We start from the raw sequence: 22,098 nt of genomic DNA, 5'->3' as shown, positions 1-22,098 counted from the left end.
AGGATTGTGGTTGACCTTGGGAGGCCAGGTGGGCGTGGCTGGGTGGGCATGAATGGGCGTGTCTGGGTTGGGTTTGACTAGCTTGCCATCGCTCATGTTGGGGGTGCCTGTGGTGGGGGATGGGGGGATGGGGGGGAATCAGTGGTGGTATTCAGCCGGTTCTATTTGGTTCAGGTGAACCAGTAGCGGTTGCTGGGGCGTTTCCGCCTACCCACCCGGATGTCATCACACCCCATTTTTGATACTCTGTGCATGCACAGAAGGCTCTGCGTACACACGGAGGTGGCGTGTGCGCTCACATTTGCGAACTGGTAGCGAAGGTAAGTGAATACCACCCCTGGGGGTAATTCATTGTCTCCAGCTCGCACCCAGGGGGTGGGGCGGGGACAGCCCCTCACTGGCTCCAGGGTGGTTCTGCAAATCTAAGTGTCAGCTCCAGTGCGCTGTCGGTATGGAGCTGCCATTCTTGGTGGGATGAATGCACAAACCTCATTTTAGCCCAGCATCTGCTTCGTCAAGCCTCCCAGGAACTGATAGGATTGACGGGAGGGAATAGCTGGGGGATGACATCATCATGGCCAGCCGGAAATAACAAGTTGGATTAACTGTTTAGATGCTGGTTGAAAATACTCAAGTGAATTAACTGTTTAGTTGCTGGTTGTAAATACTCAAGAATTAAACATAAGCCAACTTCCAGGTCACATGAGAGGGAGATGCGCGCATGGTTGGGTGAGTGGTGATAACTAATGAATAAATGGTGGCGGGAAGCACAGGGCAGTAGCCCTAACAAGATTTTCATCTGCAATTGTCAGTGAGTGCCAAGAAGTGATTAAACTAAGGTAGCAGCCATCCAGGTTTGTCTCCTTTTATTTCCTTCTGTTTGGAACCTGACACTAAGGCTGACCATGTTTTGGCCTGGATGGCTGCCACCATGTTTTAAATAAGCACCCAGCCATGTGGGGCCAAGGCACTGGGGGACAGTCCTTTGTTGTTTCCAGGGAAGCCCCGCAGGCCAGATCTAACCACATTGTGGGCTGGATCTGGCTCGCAGGCCTTGAGTTTGACACCCCTATCCTACAACAATACAATACATTGAGGTTGTCCGTGCAATGTCTGCTCCTGACTTGAAGAGCTGACATAATCCAAGATTCAGACTACTATAATGGTTGGGCTAGGAATGAGGAGATGGTCTCCTTTCCCTTTGTTTCATGCGGTTCCCTCAGTGAAAAAACATAACTGGGTATCCACTGAAAACATTAATGTATTTGCTAAATCAGAGATTGATGCAAAAGCGTCCAGAAGTGTCTTATGAATGAATTCATTTGGAACTGAAAAAGATGGAAACAGATTGATTGATCCATCTATCCCTTGACATGTCATAAATCCTTTGATAAAGAGAAATTTAACTAAAAGAGATGGATTGATTAACTTATCTTATACAGCATACAAATAGAAGAGGGGTTTTTTTTGTCTTTATCTGATACACATTTCACAATACAACTTTAAAATAGCATCCGCTTGAGAGCTTTGCTAAATAATGAGCTGAGATTCCACATACATCATGATTTCTCTTATAGAGAGAGATAGAAACCTAGCTCAAAGTTAATTATCAGCTGTTGCTTGCACAATAGGGAGACAAGATAATAACTTAATTAGTATATTCACTCATTCTACCTCTTTCCATTTTTCTACTATTGATCAAGGCTAAGGCAAAATGAGAACTAAGGAGACAGTAACTACTATAGTTGTAATCTAAGTATTGATGGTTATTATCTATCTATCTATCTATCTATCTATCTATCTATCTATCTATCTATCTATCATCTATCTAGGCAAACAGTTTCTATTATTTATATTCCAGTTGGAAGAAACAGTTGAAAGAAAAGAGGGAGCAGGAAATTGATGATGCTACACCTTCTTCCTACACACACACAGGAAAACACAACTACAACTACTTCAACTATCAACTAATTTGAAGCTATTTGTCAGTTCCGTGTATCTGCCATTCTTCAGGGGAAGGGGGGATTTTTAATTACTTTCTTTACATATTACTTTCTTCCCTATGTATCCTGTATCCTGAAATTGATTGATTTATAACCTTTAGCCGGGCGCTTAAGCACTCTGGCATTTTTTGCACCTTTGGGGGAATGTAAGGGGAGGGAGGGCCATGTGGGTTGCATCGCTCAAAAGCTGGCAGAGGATGACCCTGATAAAGTTCCCTTATCATTTTCTCAGAGCGGCCAGTACAATAACATCTTCGCACCTGCAGATTGGCGGAATCCACACTGGACTGTTGGGAGGGGTTTCTAATTCCTTTATTCCAACTGTATCGCCTGAGGACCCTCAGAGCCTGCTTTCTTTTCACCCTGCTATCACCCCTGTTCAATAAAAGGTTCCTTTTGAAATGCCAAGTTTCAAGAGTCTTTACTTTCTTGAATAAGGGGAAGAGGCCGGGCCTTACACTATTGCTCTTGCAAAACTCACTCACCCAGCCCCAGGTGCTCAGTGTTTGACATCCAAATGACCAAATCCAAATGTGGTTGGGTGATCCCTGTTTACTGATCCCTGTTCGGAGATCAGAGGAAATTTACTGACTTCCTCTCCTGCTATGATATCATACTGGTCCAGAAAACATGGACTGTTGATAACATGCTATTAAATGGATTTCATTGATTCATGAGCAGGACAGAGCCAAGAGCATGGAAGAGCAAAAGGAGATCTGGGAGTCCTAGTCTCCACTCCACTACATACCATATCAAAGCACCTCTCTCCACTCAAGGCATATGCTATTGCTGCGTTAATCCAATTGAGTCACAGTGCTCAGTTGATAATAAATGTTTATATACCCCCAATGAGACAGAAAGTAGAGACCTAGATGTGTATTTCATCTATTAGGTATGTTTCATGAAGGGAGGTGATTCAAAGTAAGTTATAAACCCCAAAGTCATGTCACCAATATCGTTGGAACTGAGAAAAGTGTATAGCAAGCTTGTATATTGGCTTCCCTCTTGTTACATGATGGGCCATCTCCTCAACAAACATTTTCACTCTCCAAAACCAGCTTGCAGGATCATCTCTGTTTTACTCTATGCAGATGATCCACCAATAGTCTCAAAAACCCCTATTGGTCTTACAAGAGAAAACTAAAATAATTTTGCAAGGAAGACCAGCTAGAACTCAATGACCAGAAAAATCAAAATCATGGTGTTTGCCAAAAGGCTCCAGAATCAACCCTTGAAGATAAATGGCCCCAAGATTGAGCTGGTCTCCTGATTCAAATATCTGGAAATAGCCATAACACTTAGAACACTTATATACCGCTTCACACTGTTTTACAGCCTCTCTACAGAGTCAGCATATTGTAGAGTCAGTATATTGCCCCCATCAATCTGGGTCCTCATTTTACCAACCTCAGAAGGATGGAAGGCTGAGTCAACCTTGAGCTGGTCAGGATCGAAGGAATTGAACTCCTGGCAATGTGAGGAGAGTTAATTTGCAATACTAATCACTGCACAACCACAGAATGTAGCCTTACAATCTGCCAAGGAACTAATTTTCTACCCATGAATTCTTCAAGACAAGAGATGGTCGCTACATTTCTGCAGCATTCAAATTATTGGAAGTTAAGCCAATATCACAATTCCTCTATGGTGCCCATAATGGTGCCCATAATGGTGCCAATCAACCCTTTTGCACCATTAACGCTTGTTAATTTTGCACCATTAACACTTGTTTAGTCCACGTTTTGGGCCCTTTGAGCCTAAAAATGCGTCTCAAATGCTACCCAAAGGCTAGACATAGACCTCATGAAAGTAGAGTGTGTACTCAACTACGGGCTCAGAATATCCTTTTCTCCCCTTTGATTTTGTCCCATTAATTATGAGTGATGATTTTCAATCCAAATGAAAAGAGGCAGTGGCAATTAAAATCTCGTCCTTGGGTCTTCCACTCCAGATATGATCAAGCCAAAGCACTCATTAAACAACACGTAGCAGACAGAGTGTCAATTGGACCTAGCTAAGTCTTCAACCTCCACTGACACTGAACCCAACAGAAATTCTGTGTCTCCTATGGCATACTTAAGTAACCTCAAAGTACCTAACCACCAAAGGGCCTTTACTGTGGCACAATATCACACCATCTTCTCAGCTCTACTTGAAGATCACTTCAGGAAGATTCTCCCCTACCCAGAAAGACTTTACCTCACAACTTTGGACCTGCAGAAACAACAGAACATGCATTTCTTCTGTGTCTGTACTACAGAGACATTCGTTCACTTCCCTGCTACTTGCTGACACCAATCCTGCTATAATATACAATGTTTCCAGGTTCTACACAACAGCACTTAAAATCTGTCAGAAGATGACTTGTGTCATAAACCAGATTTAATAAGCACTTCGCTCGTAATAGTAGAGTAATGTTTATTGTGATAGATTTAATTTGCCATGCTCCTCCATATCCACCTTATTGCTCTTCTTCTCCTTTTAGATTTTTTTTAAATTCCTGTTTGATTTTTGTTTCATTTCATTTTTTAAAGTTTTTATATGTATTCTTTAAAAATGTATATCTTTCATACTTTTTAATTCTTTGTACTCTACCCTCCTTATTCTGATTTATGATCATAATAAAGGTTCAATTTGAAGGTTACAGAAATCCTTAATATAATAGTTTTCTAGCCATCTACTCAACAGATTTGAGCCCTTTTTAAAGTCTAAGCAGGATTTTTATGTGATCTTAACTAAATTATATTTATTCAAGGTTAGTATTGTACCTAACCATCATGGAACCATATCCTGGAAACTTGGGTTTTGTGTAATTGCCTATGACACTGCATTCATCTTGACTTCAGACCATGACAGAAACATTGCGGTATCAGTGCTCTGTAATAGCTCTGCTTTTTCCAATGCTATTAAAGAGCAGTCCCAAATACAATACAATCAATTAGAATTAAGATAAAAATGGAGTGCAGCACACTGATTTCAGTGGAACACATTGCCCTGAAACTCCACACAAGAGTATGACTCATCAATCTTTCATGCACAATATTTGCCTATCCAATCATAAATTAAACTGAATATTTATTATTAATGTCTTCTCATTTTCCTAATTCCAAAATTGAGCAAAATAATTTTAACTTCATTTGGGAAAGGTTGCTGTTTTTCTCCAATGAATGCAGTAATAAAAACACTGGAAAATTAATGTGAATTCTGTTACCCAGACAACACCAGTGACCTGTTGGCTATTTAAACCTTTCTAGTAGTGCTCTTTTTCTTTTCTGAATGAAGGAGCTTATATTTCCAGCCTTTAATAACTTTTAATTAAAGGAGATTTATGTTAATATATTTGATTCTTGTATAATTATACATCTCAACTTTCTGGCACTTTGATACTGCATTAGGGAAATCAAAACTACTTGAATCCTTTTCAAGGGGCTTAAATTCAAATTTAATAAATTTAAAATACACATCACTAAATCTCTTTTCTTCTCTAACTAATTCACATTCCATTTTGTACATCCCCGAAGCAAACAGTAATATCTCTGTCTGAAAGATACAAATGCATACTTTTAAAATATATGATTATTAAATATTATTTTAAAAAGCATTAGGCCATATTATGCTTTTAAGAAATTATTCTATATCTTGAATAAATATGTTCTTAAAAGAGAAATTCCAAATGGATCTGTAAACATTGCTCTTTCTATGATTGCTGTATTTATTCTGTTACTTACTTTTCTGCTACCAACCTTAAGAGGAATAGCTACTATGATAAAAGGCAAACAATAATGAATCTGAGACCTTCAATCACTGCCCTCTATTTTCAAGCTCTTATGTCATTAATGTCATTAAAAGAGCAAATTAAAAATTGAATAGAAATGACCACTCATTCACAAGCCCCCCTCCAACAAGACAAATATATATATATATATATATAATATTCCCCAAGCATGGTAATAAATGTGACAAATACGTAAACCAGTGCCATACCTTTTTAAAAATTCCATATACTCTGTATGCTTGATAAGGCCAGTCCTCATCATTATTGTTTGGAAACATTGCCGATCAATAGCCCAAAGTTTCACATTTACGAGAGCTGGGGGGAAAAATGACAAGTGGAATTTTGATTAGCATATTTAAGAAAAACTTCGTAAATTGCAGAACCAATGAGAAAACCTGAAAATTATTATTTGTTTTTCCTGTTTTCAAATCAAGAAAAGTGAAACAAAACATATTGGGCAATTAATATTATGGTCTGTGTTCATTAATTCCTCCTTGTAACTTGATATAAATAATTCATCCTAAAATTGGAGGAAATTTTCTGGAGAAGTCATGTGTTTAAAAAAAAAAGAAGATAGGATTAAAATTTTCTTAACGAATGCCCCAAATCAATCACTTCTCATTAATCCCTTATGCAGTTTGTCTTCAGGTATTCAAATAATGCTGGCTTAGAGTTTTCTCTTTTTTTAATGCAGTACACCAATGCACCTTCTTGGATTTGACTCTAGAATTTTCTTTTTTTCATTGAACAAAGGACTTACAAGATTGTCTAAATCACAATTGATGGGAAACAATGTATGTTCCAATGGGATACCTTTTCTATAAATAAAAGGAGGAGATTCAAAAGGAAGCAGTCAAAAGGAAAAGTTCCAGATTATTTTCACCAGCCACTTCACCTTCGAACAGTGTTTCCCAAACTTAGCAATGTTACAATGTGTGGATTTCAATTTCTAGAATTCCTCAGCCAGCATGCTTGCTGGGGAATTCTGGGAGTTGAAGTCTACACATCTTAGAGTTGTCAAGATTGGGATCAGAAATGAGGAGGTGATAGCCGCCTGGGAAAGCCAAGGGAAATCATCAAAACCATTAAAAAGCAAAATATTTTGACATGTGCTGACACTCAGGAAAAATACGGCATACTTCACTTAATCCTCCAAGAAAAGATTGAAGGCAAATGAAGTCCAGGCAGAAGAAGAACATCATGGCTTCACAATTTAAGGGACTGGTTTGGACAAAACTCTGCAGCACTTTTTTGTGCAGCTGTTGATAAAAATAGGATCGCCAGCATGATCACCAACATCCGATGATGGATATGGCACAAGAAAAAGAAGTAATTCTAGAAACTGATGACTCAACTAGGAATAGTATCATTTGCTTAAATACAACAGATGTTGTTTTAAGAAAGTAACGGGGCATTGAAGGTAAACAGGATTGTTTAGAGATGAAACTGTATTCAAAAGATCCTCATGACAGAAATTAATTGTAAGACTGGAGTGCTACTTGCTCAGGCACTGGGGAAACCGAGGCAGGAGATGACTTTGGGCCTGTCATTCTGTCTCATTTACATCTTAACTCACATCGTTGTTGAGTTGGAGCAAAGTATCACCTTGAACTCTTGAACGGCAGGTGAGATATAATACAAACAAATAGATAATCCAAGTATACTGGAAAAATACTGAAAAAGTAGATGTACGCAAAGCAAACCCAAGAAGTTTAGAATTAAATTATGCTTCCAGCATAATTTCCAGTGGATTCTTGTTTTTATTTCCTCCAAAGTGGCCTCAGGATACTTTAATTCAGATGTTGATTGGAGGTTTAAAATCCCCACTTCCAGCTGCTTCTTTTTTAAAATTCATCTTCTTATGGAGATATGAGGGGGGAATAAAAACCCCAAATCCACCAAGCCTGGGATACTTATTTATAAGGAAAAACTACTAAGTTGGTTGCCTGATATCTAATTGGTGAAATATAACGTATTATAAGAGTCAGTGCATTTAATGGAATTTATTACTTCTTTTATGAATGAAAATAGGATTGCAACCTTAGGCAGCAAACCTATGCGTGCATATTACAAAGAAAGTTCAATTTAATTTAACACACTTTCATTCTGAATAAGTATAGCCAGAATTAGATTATATTATTACTATCCGATTGCATGCACACCTATAGAGAGAATGATTTCACTGAGACTCATGAGGATTATTGGGAGGTTAATGCATATCAGTTCCCAACCACAGTTTCCAACCATAAAATCAGGAATGAACTATTCATTAAATCGGAAAAGAAAAAAAGAATGCCAATTTAATTTTTTTTTTCTTGATACAACTGCCAGTTAAACAAATTGGAACAATTCTTCTATCAAATTTTGGAGTATGTTCCACATGCTTTCATCTACCAGACGTATCAGTATGTTTAATATAATAATGGAAATTAAGCTAGATCTTTTCTATTCCTAGGAATATTGCTTTTATCATCATCATGCTCAGTGCTCAGCCAGGGGAGGAAAGCGCTTTCCCATGCTGCCCCCTTCTTTCTCTTGGCCCCACCGTTGAGAGAGAATGAAGGCCAGGCTTGGGGGATGGCCCCCACCCTGCAAGTTCCGCCCTACCATTCTCTCCCAGCCCTCTTTGCTGGTGGCAACAGCAAATGTACCATGATCAAGGTGGAATGCTGTTGCTGCGCAAAGGCAAGTGCAGGGGCGCTTGGCTCCCACACTAAGGCTCCGCCCATCACCACCGCTGCAACAGGGCGACAGCTCTTTCATCCCTCTGCGGTGACAAAGTGACGGAACTGCAGCAGAGAGATGAAAGAGCTGCATAGGTTGCATTGTGGCTCTGTGTCGTAATGGGCTTCAGGAGGTGGACAGGACCCCACCTCCCCCCATTGTGAAGCGCGCAAGTGAAAAAGTTTCACTCAATCAATTCCAACTTTGCGAGATGTTTTTCTTTCGCGAGAAATTGGAATTGATTGAGTGAAACGGGATGGAGAAATGCGATTGGAGCTGGGCTGAGGCGACGGCGTGCATGCCCACAGAGAGGTCTCTGTATGCCATGTCTGGCACACGTGCCATAGGTTCGCCATCACGGGTATAGGATCTCCTGCTTGAGCTGGGGTTGGACTAGAAGACCTCCAAGCTGCCTTCCAGCTCTGTTCTCTATTTTTCTACTCCTTACAAAAAAGAAACAGTTCATGCATCAGAAATGGGGGAAGGACAGACAGAGGAAGGTTTTTTTTTTTCAAAACTATGAATAGACACACAGCATGAGAGAGATTTTAAAAAAAGTTAAACATTCCAGTGATTTCATGTGCAATTTGTAAACTGTCTGCATTAGCTGTTTTGATTGCCATTTATCTTTTCAAGCCGGGATTTTCAGTGCTCTGAATGAATTTATCACCAGATGCATGGTGCTGCATAGCAAATGCTCTGAGTGACATGCAAGATGACCAAAGGAATAGAGAATGAATGGAGGAAGTGTGCTGTCATGAGTATAAAGTGGGCTTAAATAATCACTTAGACGTCTGCCAATGGAATTTGTCATGTTGTCTCATCTATTTCTGTTTTCCTAATTCGCTAAATGAATCCATATGCTTTATATTACTCTTTTCTTTTAAAAAAAAGAAACAACCTCCCATGCATTCTTCAATAAATCACCTTCAGCTTGGGTAATGGACAGATTATTTATATATTATTTATATAGTATCTATATCAGTGATGGGTTGCCCCCGGTTCGGACTGGTTTGCAAGAACCGGTAGTAAAACTGGTGGGAGGCCCCACCCACCACCCTGGATGGAGCCTTGGTGGCGCAGCGGACTAAAGTGCTGTTAAGTAGCACTAGCTGCCAGCTGCCTGCAATTACTGCAAGTTCAAATCTCACCAGACTCAGCCTTCCATCCTTTCGAGGTAGGTAAAATGAGGACCCGGATTGTGGGGGCAATAAGCTGACTTTGTATAAAAAAGAACACCGCTTGGGGGGGGGGCGAAAGCCTTACTAAGCAGGTATATACAAAAGTATGCAGGCTATTGCTTAACGCATTGTAAGCCGCCCTGAGTCTCTGGAGAAGGGCGGCATATAAATCGAACCAATAAATAAACAATAAACAATAAATAAATCTGCACATGCGCAGAAGCAAGGCGCGCGCGTGATCCCATTGCAAACCGGTAGTAAAGGTAAGTAGAACCCACCCCTGATCTATATACATACATACACATCATAAATGGAAACCTAATCCTAACACTTTCATAGCTCTGAGATTGTCACCAATGGGAGATTATCCCCAGTTAATTTAGGATAATTTTTAAGATTAAGATAAGCTCCATTGTAATTTTTTACAGTGAGCACACTGGCACACGTTGTTTGAGTTTATCAAACGGAACAGAAACAAGAACTAAATGTAAGATTACAAATTACATTTTTTCCAAAGTAGGTGTCTTAATGCAATGTAAGGAAGAGCATTTTCAAGGCAGAACTAGAAAATCTATAGCTTTATGTATTACACACATTTTTCCATACAAAAATGATAATCTAACCATAAAAATTGCAATTTGATCAGCTAAACTTTAAATAAATATGCACAGTAATAAAGCATATGTGTGCCCTGGCTAATTCTAAAACTGTTGTCCTTGAAGCCCTTTTAGAACATTTATATTTTAATTATAAATATGTCTTAGATTCCAGGGAAGAACATATGCTGGCTGGTGGACAAGCATCTGCAAAGGGAACAAGAAATGGGTAGAAGACTATCTTCCTTTCATTAATTCTCCACAGGAAAAATGCTACTGAATTTCCATATCATGATGCCTCTTTTCCTACAGAAACAGCTCTATATTTAATTACCATTACTAGAACCATTACTCCAAACTCTTTATAGCATCTCCATAACTACATCTATGGGTATCCATTAATAAAAGCTTCCGAGTTTAAAATGCATATTCTATTTGTACTTTGCCAGACAGAAATATACATAAAAATAGCGAGTTGAGTATCAGCAGTTTCTCCGTAAGGCTTTACTATGAAACTAGACTTTACACAACAGAAATGCTAATATAGTAACAAGTGCATGAAAGGAGGTTTAAACAGGAATAATACTAAATGCTTTTTATAGACGTAAGTGCAATAAGAGAAGTGGATAGTGAATATTATCTCTTGCTTGCTGTCCTCCATCACCAGATCAATGGATCACTGAACCACTGAGCCACAGATCAATGGATCCCATATTTAAAGGTTTTATGGCATTTTTTTTCCTTCATTACACTTATACAAATCAAAATAATCAGGAATATTTTTTTTTCCTTGCTGGTCAGACAGACAGTGAATTTGCCACAGTACCTTCAACTGAGCGTGCTTGAGAACTCCTAAATGAGAATGGGCCTTTATACATTTATAATTTACAAATGTATAAATGCGAATCACTAGGATATCCATATTAGATATAAAAGACTAAAATGCTTAGAAAGTAAACGCTACTTGCTACAGTATGATTCATGTGCACTTATCAATGCCTTTGAAGATACTATTCATCTCCAAAATACTAAGTGGAAGAAAGATATCGCAGAAGTGATAACTCACAATCACTCATCCTTCCTTGATCAGTAAAAGTGTCTCAAAATATTACTTCCTTCTCTCTCCCAATCATAAAATGCATCTCAAAGGGTCACTGCTCTATGGTGCCTTCTGGCTGACATCTGTTTTATCATGTCATTCACCAAAAAACCTCAGGGAATTCTTTCTAATGTGCTTTCTGCCTGAAACAAGCCATCTGGGTTTTTTTTTTGTTTTTTTGTACAACCATATGCCATTACATTTCATCCACAGACTCCTTATTAAAGACAGATAAAATCGGCTTGCACTGTAGTCTATCATGTTTAATGATTATGAGAGCTGTGCGATCATTCAGAAGAAGCATTAAAATAGCCACATCCTTAAAAAGGCTTAATGAGTCGACCTGGGCGGCTTTCCCCCAGTTACCCTCTTTAATTGTGTGAATATACCTACAACAGTTAGGTAAATAACTGATCAGCTTTCCTTGAAGACACCAGGGGAGGCATTCAAAGAAGGCGGATGTTTCAACACTTTTAGGCAGAGGTGTCAAACTCGCGGCCCTCAGGCCGGATGCGTCACATGCTGGCCACCCCCACCCCTGGGTTAGCAAAGGCGAAAAAAGTTGTGATATGTCATGTGACGACAACGTGATGTCGCGAGTTTGATACCCCTGCTTTTAGGAGAAACTGCCAATAAATACACCTTCCTGATGCCCATGGGTTCAGAAATCTCAGAAATCAAATGAACCCATGACTAGAGTAAGGAAGCTTATAACAAATCATGGATATAAATTATGTTTCGGATATTTAGCCATAGTTTAACTCAGTGTTTATCAACGTGAACAACTTTAAGATGTCTGGACTTCAATCCTGGATGGGGAATTCTAGGAGTTGAAATTCAGACATCTTAAAAATGCTGAAGTTGAGAAACACTGGTTTAAATGAAGGTCTGGATTTGCAGATCCTTCTAAGTCTAAAAGTAAAAGGTAAAGGTAAAGGTAAAGATTCCCCTCGCACATATGTGCTAGTCGTTCCCGACTCTAGGGGTGGTGCTCATCTGTGTTTCAAAGCTGAAGAGCCAGCACTGTCTGAAGATGTCTCCGTGGTCATGTGGCCAGCATGACTAAATGCCAAAGGTGCATGGAACGCTGTTACCTTCCCACCAAAGGTGGTCCCTATTTTTCTACTTGCATTTTTTATGTGCTTTTGAACTGCTAGGTTGGCAGAAGCTGGGACAAGTAACAGGAGCTCACCCCGTTACACGGCACTAGGGATTCGAACCGCTGAACTGCCGACCTTTCGATCAACAAGCAGTAACTTAACATTTTGTGTAAGAAAATTCATTCTCAAGTTTCTCAGGTCACCTCAAGGTGATCTTTTGTTGTTTTAATTCATAAAATGTATGTTCCTTCATGCTTCTCTTTCATTATCTCACTTTGTTTAGTTTTGGCATTAATTTTGATTATGTGTCAGATATTAGGAAAAACCAAATTAAATGTCCCTTTAGAAATCATGTAAAAATAAAAATAGGTATTTTTATTGCAAACTTCGGAGCATTTCTTCTTTCCAATAAAAATCAGATTTAAAATACTGCTGTGTAAATTTGCCTCTAAATACTATGAAAAGGCTGAGAGTTGATATTCAATCTATCTTAGAGAATGATATGAAACCTGAATATAGTAATTTGTAAGTACATTAGAACGGTATGAAGAATGGGTGAGCAGCCTCCATACTTGTATGTGACAAGTTGACAGCATATGCCCTGAATTAAAAAATAAAATTGCACAACAGAAAAATTATGTTTGCTCATAGAAGTAATAGGTTTATTTTTCCAAGCTGCCAGTCTAGGTTCAAAAATGGCTAAGTGATTATAGACTACCTATGTAATAGAGAGCTGTTTGTAAAAAAACAAGTAAAAAGGATAATTCATTTTCATATTGTAGACCAGATTAACTTTTTAAACTTTCAAAGCTAACTTTTTAAAAATTGATGTCTTCTACTGAAGTCAGATTTTTTTTTTAAATTTGATTTATATGCCGCCCTTCTCCGGAGACTCAGGGCGGCTTACAAGGCATTAAGCAATAGCCTTCATACTTTTGTATATTTTATACAAAGTCAGTTTATTGCCCCCACAAACCGGGTCCTCATTTTACCTACCTTAGAAAGGATGGAAGGCTGAGTCAACCTTGAGCCTGGTGAGAATTGAACTCGCAGTAACTGCAGACAGCTGGAAACTAAATACTACCTTTAACAGTAGAATTAGTCTGCTGCTCCACTCAGGCTCAGATTTACAGGTCTGAGGCTAAAGTTATTTTTAATATAACATATTAATTGCTCTAAAGAGGTAAAAAAAGCTCTACCCACTAGCCACCTTCTTTTCTTATAGCTATAACTCAATGACCTTCTTCAAAATCATAGCTTTATTCTAACTGGATGCGAGCAACAAGTTAAAAGTTAAAAGTTAAATAGAGTTGGAGTTGGTTAGTATTTGGATAAAGAATACCAGATTTGTAAATTAGGAAAACATAACTGAAGGTAATTTTCCCCCCCACATTGCTCCCAGAAAAGGTATTAACATTGTCAACATTGCCTATAGGGAAATTTATTAATTCAGGGATAAGAGGTTGGATACCAGATTAGTCTTGTTAAAGAATCAGATTTCAATTTCTTCTAACTACCCAAGTATATCACAAAATTAACTTTTTAGTAGGATAAAGAAAAAGGAAGTAATGACAAAATAATTATACACATTTAAGTACTATTCCTTTTCTGGCATAAAATAAAAAAAGATTTAAAAACAGATGAAATAGAAATTCTCAATGAATAATTGTGTATAAAAACTGATGTTACACAAATGATCCCAAGATAAACATAAACCAATTCACCATATTAATCAATTTTAGAATGGATATTTTAGTCAACAGGATTAGGTATGACTTTGATGCAAGTGCCTGAGTTTAGTGACTTCTTATATAATATTAATAATTCATAGTAGATATAAAAATTATTGGGACAAGGTTTTGAAAATCCAATTAAGTATTACAGATTCTCTCCGAAAATGTCTATTCAATATTTTTCTGATTTGTTACATTAACTCTTTCGTAACTCTTTTCTAACTACTTCTCCCTTAGTTCACGAACAATAACACACACGCACACAATCACACATACATTCATACTGTATATAAACTTACAAACTATACAAAGAAATGCATAATTTGGTATTAAATATATGGCTGCTAAAACTGATAATGGACCTGATCTATGTAACTAAAAAGAAAAAAGATTTTAAAAATTACAATTGGTTTTTCCAGAAACAATATGATATCGTTTACAAGAACTCAAAGCTCAGAGGCCTAGAAAAAAACCCTTTTGTAGTGTACAAGAATTAACGAGCAAGTTGTCAATTTTGAAGTTGCCAACATATAGCTAATATTTGGGGTCTACAGAAGAGAGAGCAAATACCAAAATGTAGTTTATAATTATGACCTATTGGAGCTATAATTCAGACCAGCGGTCTCCAACCTTAGCAACTTTAAGACTTGTGGACTTCAACTCCCAGAATTCATGGGAGTTGAAGTCCACAAGTCCACAAGTCTTAAAGACTTAAAGACCCCTGATTCGGACAATTACTTCTGGCTTCCAAAGTTTTCCTACATATCCTGATTGCTACGGGATTCTCTAACGCTACCTTCCACTCCATGGAGGCTGGACCTATTTGATTGATCTGGCCTCCCTCCAGTGATTGATGGGTCAAAAAGGTTCATTCATCAGTTGAATAGAATAGAATGGAATGGAGTAGAATGGGAATAGGAAATAGAATAACTTTATTGTCTGTTTGAATCGGCATACGTTAAAATTTAATTTTGTTGCATGGAGCTTTCAAAAGGTCACCACCTCCAATATACACTACATAAACATGACAAAATAAATAAATACTAAATTATTTCAGCGGTAGCTGCTGAGTTGTTCCTGTTGGTCTGCTATATGATCTATCTAAAGCAGGGGTGGAAAACTGGCAGTCCGTGGGCCGGATGGGTCACATGCGATTTCCCCCGTGAAGGGGGAAATCGTCGTGAAACATCTCATGACCGCAACGTGACGCCGCAAGTTTGACACCCGTGATCTAAAGCCTTGGTTGCTGCTTAAAATAAGGGGGAGGGTAAAGCCTTGGATTTGATTACACCTAGGCGATCTCTCTATCTCGTCTCACATATTCCATAATTCTCTGGGGTTTACAGAGGGGCACGAAATGAGAAAAGAGTTGTCTAGAGCATTTCTGGCTCTCAACAAAGGACAAACTTAATCAAACACAGGTTAGAGCCACTACCAAGTCCTGTCTTATTGCAATAAAGGTGGCAAAGTGCCAATTTTCTCCTTCCCATTGGTGAGATGGGCAGCTATACAAACAGTGCCAATTTGTGCCAATTTGCCTTGAGCATTAGTAAATCAGATTCTTGTGGTTATAGCATGCACCTTTAGTGCTTTGAACTCAACTCTTGTTCCTGGTTACTTGCACCTGACGGTTAGTGACAGTGGTGGGATTCAAAAAAATTTTCTACCAGTTTGGTGGGTGTGGCTTGGTAGATGTGTCAGGGGAAGGATACTATAAAATCTCCATTCCCACCCCAATCCAGGGGAAGGTTACTGCAAAATCCCCATTTCCTCCCAATCAGCTGGGACTCAGGAGGCAGAGAATAGATGGGGGCAGGGCGAGTCAGAGGTGGTATTTATCGGTTCTCCGAACTACCCAAAATTTCCGCTACCGGTTCTCCAGAACTGGTCAGAACCTGCTGAAACCCACCTCTGGTTAGTGACCATGAGACAGCAAAAACAACCATCAGCCTCTGCTTAGGTAAGGAAAGAAGATCCATTTTAAGTCCTGTCTGCCACATAATTTGAAGAATTAGATTAATGGCAAGCTATTGGTAGCTGAGGCTGCTGTAATTTAGCAAGTTTTGAAGAGCTTCATATTCCTCAGTCTGTCAGTTTCATAGCCAGCAGTAAATTTTATTTCTCCAGGCACAATCTCATATTCATCAATTGACTTAAACTGACAGAAGATTCTCAGGCACTACTTGGCTAGATTGAAATCTTTATTATAGACAAGAATTAAGCCTTATAAACAAACGATTTTCCCACAACAATGGGGGGGGGGGAGAGGTCAAAGCCTTTGAGACGTGGTAGTGCAGTTAGAATGCAGTACTGCAGGATACTTCTGCTGATTGCTGGCTGCCAGCAGTTTGGCAGTTCGAATTTCACCAGACTCAAGGTCGACTCAGACTTCCATTCTTCCGAGATCGGTAAAATGAGGACCCAGATTGTTGGGGGCAATATGCTGACTCTGTAAATCACTTAGTGAGGGTTGTAAAGCACTGTGAAGTACCATATGGATTTATGATCTGCAATTAAATTCTAGGCTTATTTCTTTATTTACAAGTTAACTGGTTCATGGTTGTTCTCTTCAAGATCTTGGGAGTCAGCTAACATGGATTTACATCAAGGTTCCATCTAACTTAGATAGATGGTTCTTGCCTCATCACCCTCATCTTTTACAAAACCTTCATACTGAAGGACAATGTTCTGGGCTACAAAAACCAGAATCAGAACCCCAATCGATAGCAGCAACGAGTAAATAATTCTTCTTTATTTCTGCTGTTATTTTAGTAGCCCATATGTGGTAGGTTTAATGGTATCAGATATTAGGAATTATTACATGATAAGGGAGAGGAACAAGTCTAAAGATTACAATATGAAATATTAATTTTAACAAGAATTGTCTGGTAAATATAGCATAATAGAAAAATGAATATATTTCAGAATTGGCAGGTATGTATGTATGTATGTATGTATGTATGTATGTATTTATTTTCCTGAACCATCCATCTCCCTCAGAGAAGCTAAAAAGTGAAGAATGTTCTGACCAGAAATGTTGAAGGATTGACAAACTGAAGATTAGTAACTCTGAAAAGAAAAAGTATTACGATAAAGACAGGAAAGCAATAAATATATATTCTAGTAAAAAAAAAAAGTGGCTACTTTTTCTTCAGGCAAAATTTCAGTCATTGGGGAAGAAAGAAGAGTTTTCATAAAATAAGCAAACAAAATTTCAGGGGGGATTGATCTATTCTTGCCTGTAGGAGCAATAGATGGAAAGAAACTGACAAAAAAGACTCACAGACAGCAAGGCCAGGGGGAATCTATTTTGTACAATAAATAAAATATTCTTTGTTGAACGGTTTTGTTGCATTGTTTAGTAGCAATAAACAGTACCAAATTCTTTTTTTAAAATAATAATTTTATTAAACTTTACAAATACAAAGATAAGAAACATACAAACAAGAATAATATAAAAAGTGAACAGAAAAATAAAAAAAATAAAAAATAATAGAAAAAAAAGATATGTAAAGGAATGACTTCCCCTCCCTCCAGACAATACAAACAATTTCAGTCACATATCACTTTCCTTGATATTTCAATAAAAGATCTCTTCTTTCCATAGTTCATCTCTTACCAGTAGACAAATTATAATATCTTATTATTCAGTCCTAATCAACAAAAGTGCATGAAGAGCTATCAGGAATAACACAGAGACACAGACACAGACAAAACTAATTTAATATATAATATATATAATTATATATATATATAATTTTAAAATAAAATAAATTCGTTTTATATTATTTCCTTTCCTTTTATGACAGAATACCACAGAAGAAATCTCTTCCCATCTCTCATCTGGTATCTATTTGTATGCCTGTTGTGTGTATATGGGGGTAGGGGGTTGTTTCTGGTTGCTCTTAATGGAGCTTGATCATATAAATCCACTTTATATTCCTTCCATTTAATTTTTAAAAGCTTAATTGTTAATCCCTTCAAATAATGTCCCACCAGTTGATTTCTTATTAGTTTATCTTTGTCTCATGTTGTAAATTTCCCTCACATCTTTTTTGTTAAGCCAAAATAACAATACTATTTAAGTCACTTATGATTTATTATTTTAACCCCCTTTAATTATTATATCAGTTGGTTTCCCTTGTAAATCCAGTGTGGCCTTTTTTTCCTCCTATCATTCTTGTGGTCTGGCATTTTTAAATCCACTTTCAGATCCTCATTCAAATAAGCTCCAGCCTCTATTTTGTCCAGTAAAATCTGTTTCTCTTCAGTACCCTCCTTTAAATCCATTTTCATAGTAGCAAACAATCTTAACAGTAATTTCTGAGTGTACTGTTCCCAATAATCTTGAATTGTTCCACTTCTCCTTTAATTATAATCTTTACAAAAGATCTCACTAAAGAAACAATACTTTTCTTGTTTTCCTTTGAAGATCTACACACATCTGCAGACAAGAGCTATTTCTACATAAATTCTAGGAAAGCTAATGTCACCACAAAATACGTCATTTCTTTACAGAAGATGTAAATTCAATGTCACTGTCAAATTAAATCACCATGTTTTTCTTGGTAAAGTCTTCTCCATGAAAACAACATCAGGAAAAAACAAAACTAAACTTGCTAATTTCTATACTGTTACATTGCTGCTAATAATCAGAAAGACCAATTACATTAGCAATGTAAATAGTCCTGGGATATATTATTTTAGAAATACTGTCCTCATTAAAACATTAGTCCATTTGGTATCCACTTAAAGAATCACCTTCAGAAAACACAAGATAAACTTTGTAATGGTCAATGATAAATAAAGCATCCTTCTTTATACCAAGCAGTTACCTCTTTTTGAACAAATGTTGGAAAACCTTAGAAATAATTAAACTAAGGTCTACTGAAATCAATGAAGTTAGATTAAGTTTAGTTCTACCAGTTTCAACAAACCTACTCCATTTATAAATCTTTTGATTTCTCCTTAGTTCTAAGTTGGACCTCTCTTTAATGATCTTTGACCTGTTACTTCTTGTCCTGTCATCAGGTGCTTTGGAGGATAGGTTGACCCCCTCTTCTCTGTGCAGTACTGGAAGACTGTTATGGTATCAGCCCTAGTCTGTCTCTTAATTAGATTACTAGACATGCCTAGTTCTCTCAGTCATTCATTATATGCCTTAGCCTTCCAACTCCTTATCATCTTTGTTGCTCTTCTCTGCACTCTTTGTATGTTCCACCCCCCTTTCCATGAGATCTATTTTCCCTTTCTCCATGAAATCCCTAATCCTGCACCAAGGGTAAATGCAAATCCATACCATCTATGCAGCAGTCCTAATTTTGCAATAGAGGTAAAAAGGGGGAGAGAATCTATGTATTCTATAAATTTTTCAGATGCAGTTAAACGCAGATCACCATCACGTCTCTCAGTTAGTGGTCAATTTATCGTTGAAATCTACCAAAAGGGAAGATGATACATCAGTCATGCTGATAGTCCCAGAACTGAATAGACTGGGAAGATATCTCATTCCTACATGGGGGCTGTGGATTTCAAAGCAATCTAGCATCTTTGAATCTAAACGACTGTACATCCCTAATCATTATGCTGCAACTAATGAACTGGGGATTTTTAGGCTATGTCTTTTAAATTTTAAAACATGTTCTTTGTGATATTATATCAATAGGTAGACTGATATAAGGAGAGTGATTAGTGAAGCAAACTCCAGGGGAAAATATACTTAGGCAAGCATGAAGCCATGTGAAAACCATTTAAATACTTGGATATTTTCACTTACAATCCAACTCTGCTGGATACCTCAGTTCATGAATAATAACCGCATAAAAGGGGCTATGGCATGGCTTCCTTACTGTTCCGAAACTTACAATAAGCAATTCTTTTTGATTATTATTCCAATACCTTTTTTTTAAAAAAAAAGCAGTGAAAAGAAAACCACCTACTCACAGACCATGAAATCAGAAAGAGAAAGGATATCTATCCAATGGATAAGAGCATTATTTTGCTGCTTCTTGCGATTAAATTATGCATAATAATGCTTGACATTTTTGAATACAAAGTTTATTGCAAAGCCTAATAGGTTCCCCAGAGTTACATTCACAATGTCACCATTTTCTCATCTCATTTTGTCATTTTATGACAATGTTCTAAACAATGCACAGGCTTAATAGAATGGCCAGTGGAATATGCCTGTTTCTAGAGAACAATATTAGCTATGATAGTTGAAGCAAGAAACACTGGCTTATCCCTCAAAATCATTAATGCGGAAAGAAATGGTTTAAAATAAATCCAACTCTATGAAAGGACCCAAAGAAATTACAGTTCATTTAAAAATGTGCAGCTCTTTCAAATCATCATTTGAAAAGGCATTTAAAAACTAGCAGAGTGTTATAGTTTAGAATTTGAAATCAGAATTAAAATTTCACCTATGACAGAAGATGATTTCTTTTAATAAATATTTTCCTCTGATGATCTCAAACTTTAGTTAGTATAAAACTCAGTGGTCAGAATTTAGCACAGACTTCACCTATGTTAGGAGCACAGTCTTGTTTTCCATTTATTTCTGAATGAATCATAAAGTGCAGATTATTGCGTATATTTGAGAGCCTTGGCTCTGGATCAATGAGAAAACATCTTTTTCTATGTGGTTTCTCTTCTGCACTCATTGTGGTCCTTGGTGCGGTACAGAAACATTTTTCAAGGGTTATTCTGGCATCATTAAAACCCTTTTAAGAGATGAGAGTTATAATGTAGAAGTTATTTATTATTTCTATTCTATTTAGTCATTGTAAAGCTCTGTGAGATATTAGAAATCAGCAGAATAAATAATTAACAACAAATGAATAAGGAGCTTCTGTTTTGATTTAAGAATCACCAGTACAACAGAAGTCTGTTCCAATCCTTGCAGAAAACACATAAACATTGGTCTAGACACTTCACTAATCCCATCTTAAAGATCCCTCAGTACCCATGCCTTCGTTGAACTTATATAATCACAGCTGACCCAAAATGTTTGAACAGGACTTTATTTCATACAGTACGATTTTCATCACACAGTAAATTCTACACTTCTTCAAGCAAATATGAGCAGAACTGTTTTTAAAGCGATGGGATCAACATTGAAAAGAACAAGAATGAAGGTACTGGGGACATGCTCTGTTGATCTAAAGAGCTGAAAAGGTAAAGAATAAAAATAAACACTTCACCGAATGAGCTAAACTGAATTTCAGCAATAAAAAAAATATTAGAATCAAAACAGACACCAGACCTATGTTTCATCCTTATGCTTTCCCTAGAAAACAGAAAACAATTCACAAGTCATTACCGTATTTTTCAGAGTATAACATGTACCTTTTCCCTCCCAAAAAGAGGGTGAAAATCTGGGTGCATTTTATACTCTGAATGTAGCCCCACCCAGCTTCTCAAACGGTTTCAGAGGCTGAAAAAAGCATCAGGAACGAAGCTTCAGAAAAGAAGCCCCCAAACAAAGCTTCACAAAAGAAGCCTCCAAGCAGAGCTTCAGAGGCTTTTTTTCTGAAGCTGTTTTGGAGGCTTTCAGAGGCAGAAAAAAAAAAGCCAAAAAAAGCAAGGCACAGAGCTCACAACCAAGTTGCTAAAATTCACCTCTGGGGACAGCTGATTGGGGGTATTCAGGGAGGCCGATCCACCTGCCAATCAGCCTTTTTCTTATTTTCCTCCCCAAAAACTAAGGTGTGTCTAATACTCTGAAAAATATGGTAGCCAATGTGTAGCTTTTATACTTCAGCGCCAGTTTAATTGTCATTTTTAAAAAGTGAAAATCTAATTACAGTTGAAGTCGACATAACTGTTCCATGTTACATCTACTTCAGCTGTATGATAGACAGGAAACTTTACCTACTCTATTATGAA

General features: G+C 37.5%; 1 protein-coding gene across 2 annotated transcripts in view; it reads right to left on the bottom strand.

Annotated features, from left to right (window-relative positions):
• The window catches only part of PRKG1 (protein kinase cGMP-dependent 1), an 884,536-nt gene that overhangs the window by 270,803 nt on the left and 591,635 nt on the right, over positions 1–22,098 (bottom strand). For both annotated transcript variants that reach the window (XM_070945009.1, XM_070945008.1), the window contains exon 4: positions 5,988–6,093. In XM_070945009.1, the coding sequence (XP_070801110.1) occupies positions 5,988–6,093 (106 nt within the window). The remainder of the gene's footprint in view (positions 1–5,987; positions 6,094–22,098) is intronic.

Source organism: Pituophis catenifer, unplaced genomic scaffold (genome assembly GCF_029215685.1).
Source record: "Pituophis catenifer annectens isolate HBS135680 unplaced genomic scaffold, rPitCat1.0.hap2 SCAF_6, whole genome shotgun sequence".
In the NCBI taxonomy this organism is placed as follows: domain Eukaryota; kingdom Metazoa; phylum Chordata; class Lepidosauria; order Squamata; family Colubridae; genus Pituophis; species Pituophis catenifer.
Note: the sequence above shows the minus strand (reverse complement) of the source record. Positions and strands in the feature narration are given on the sequence as shown.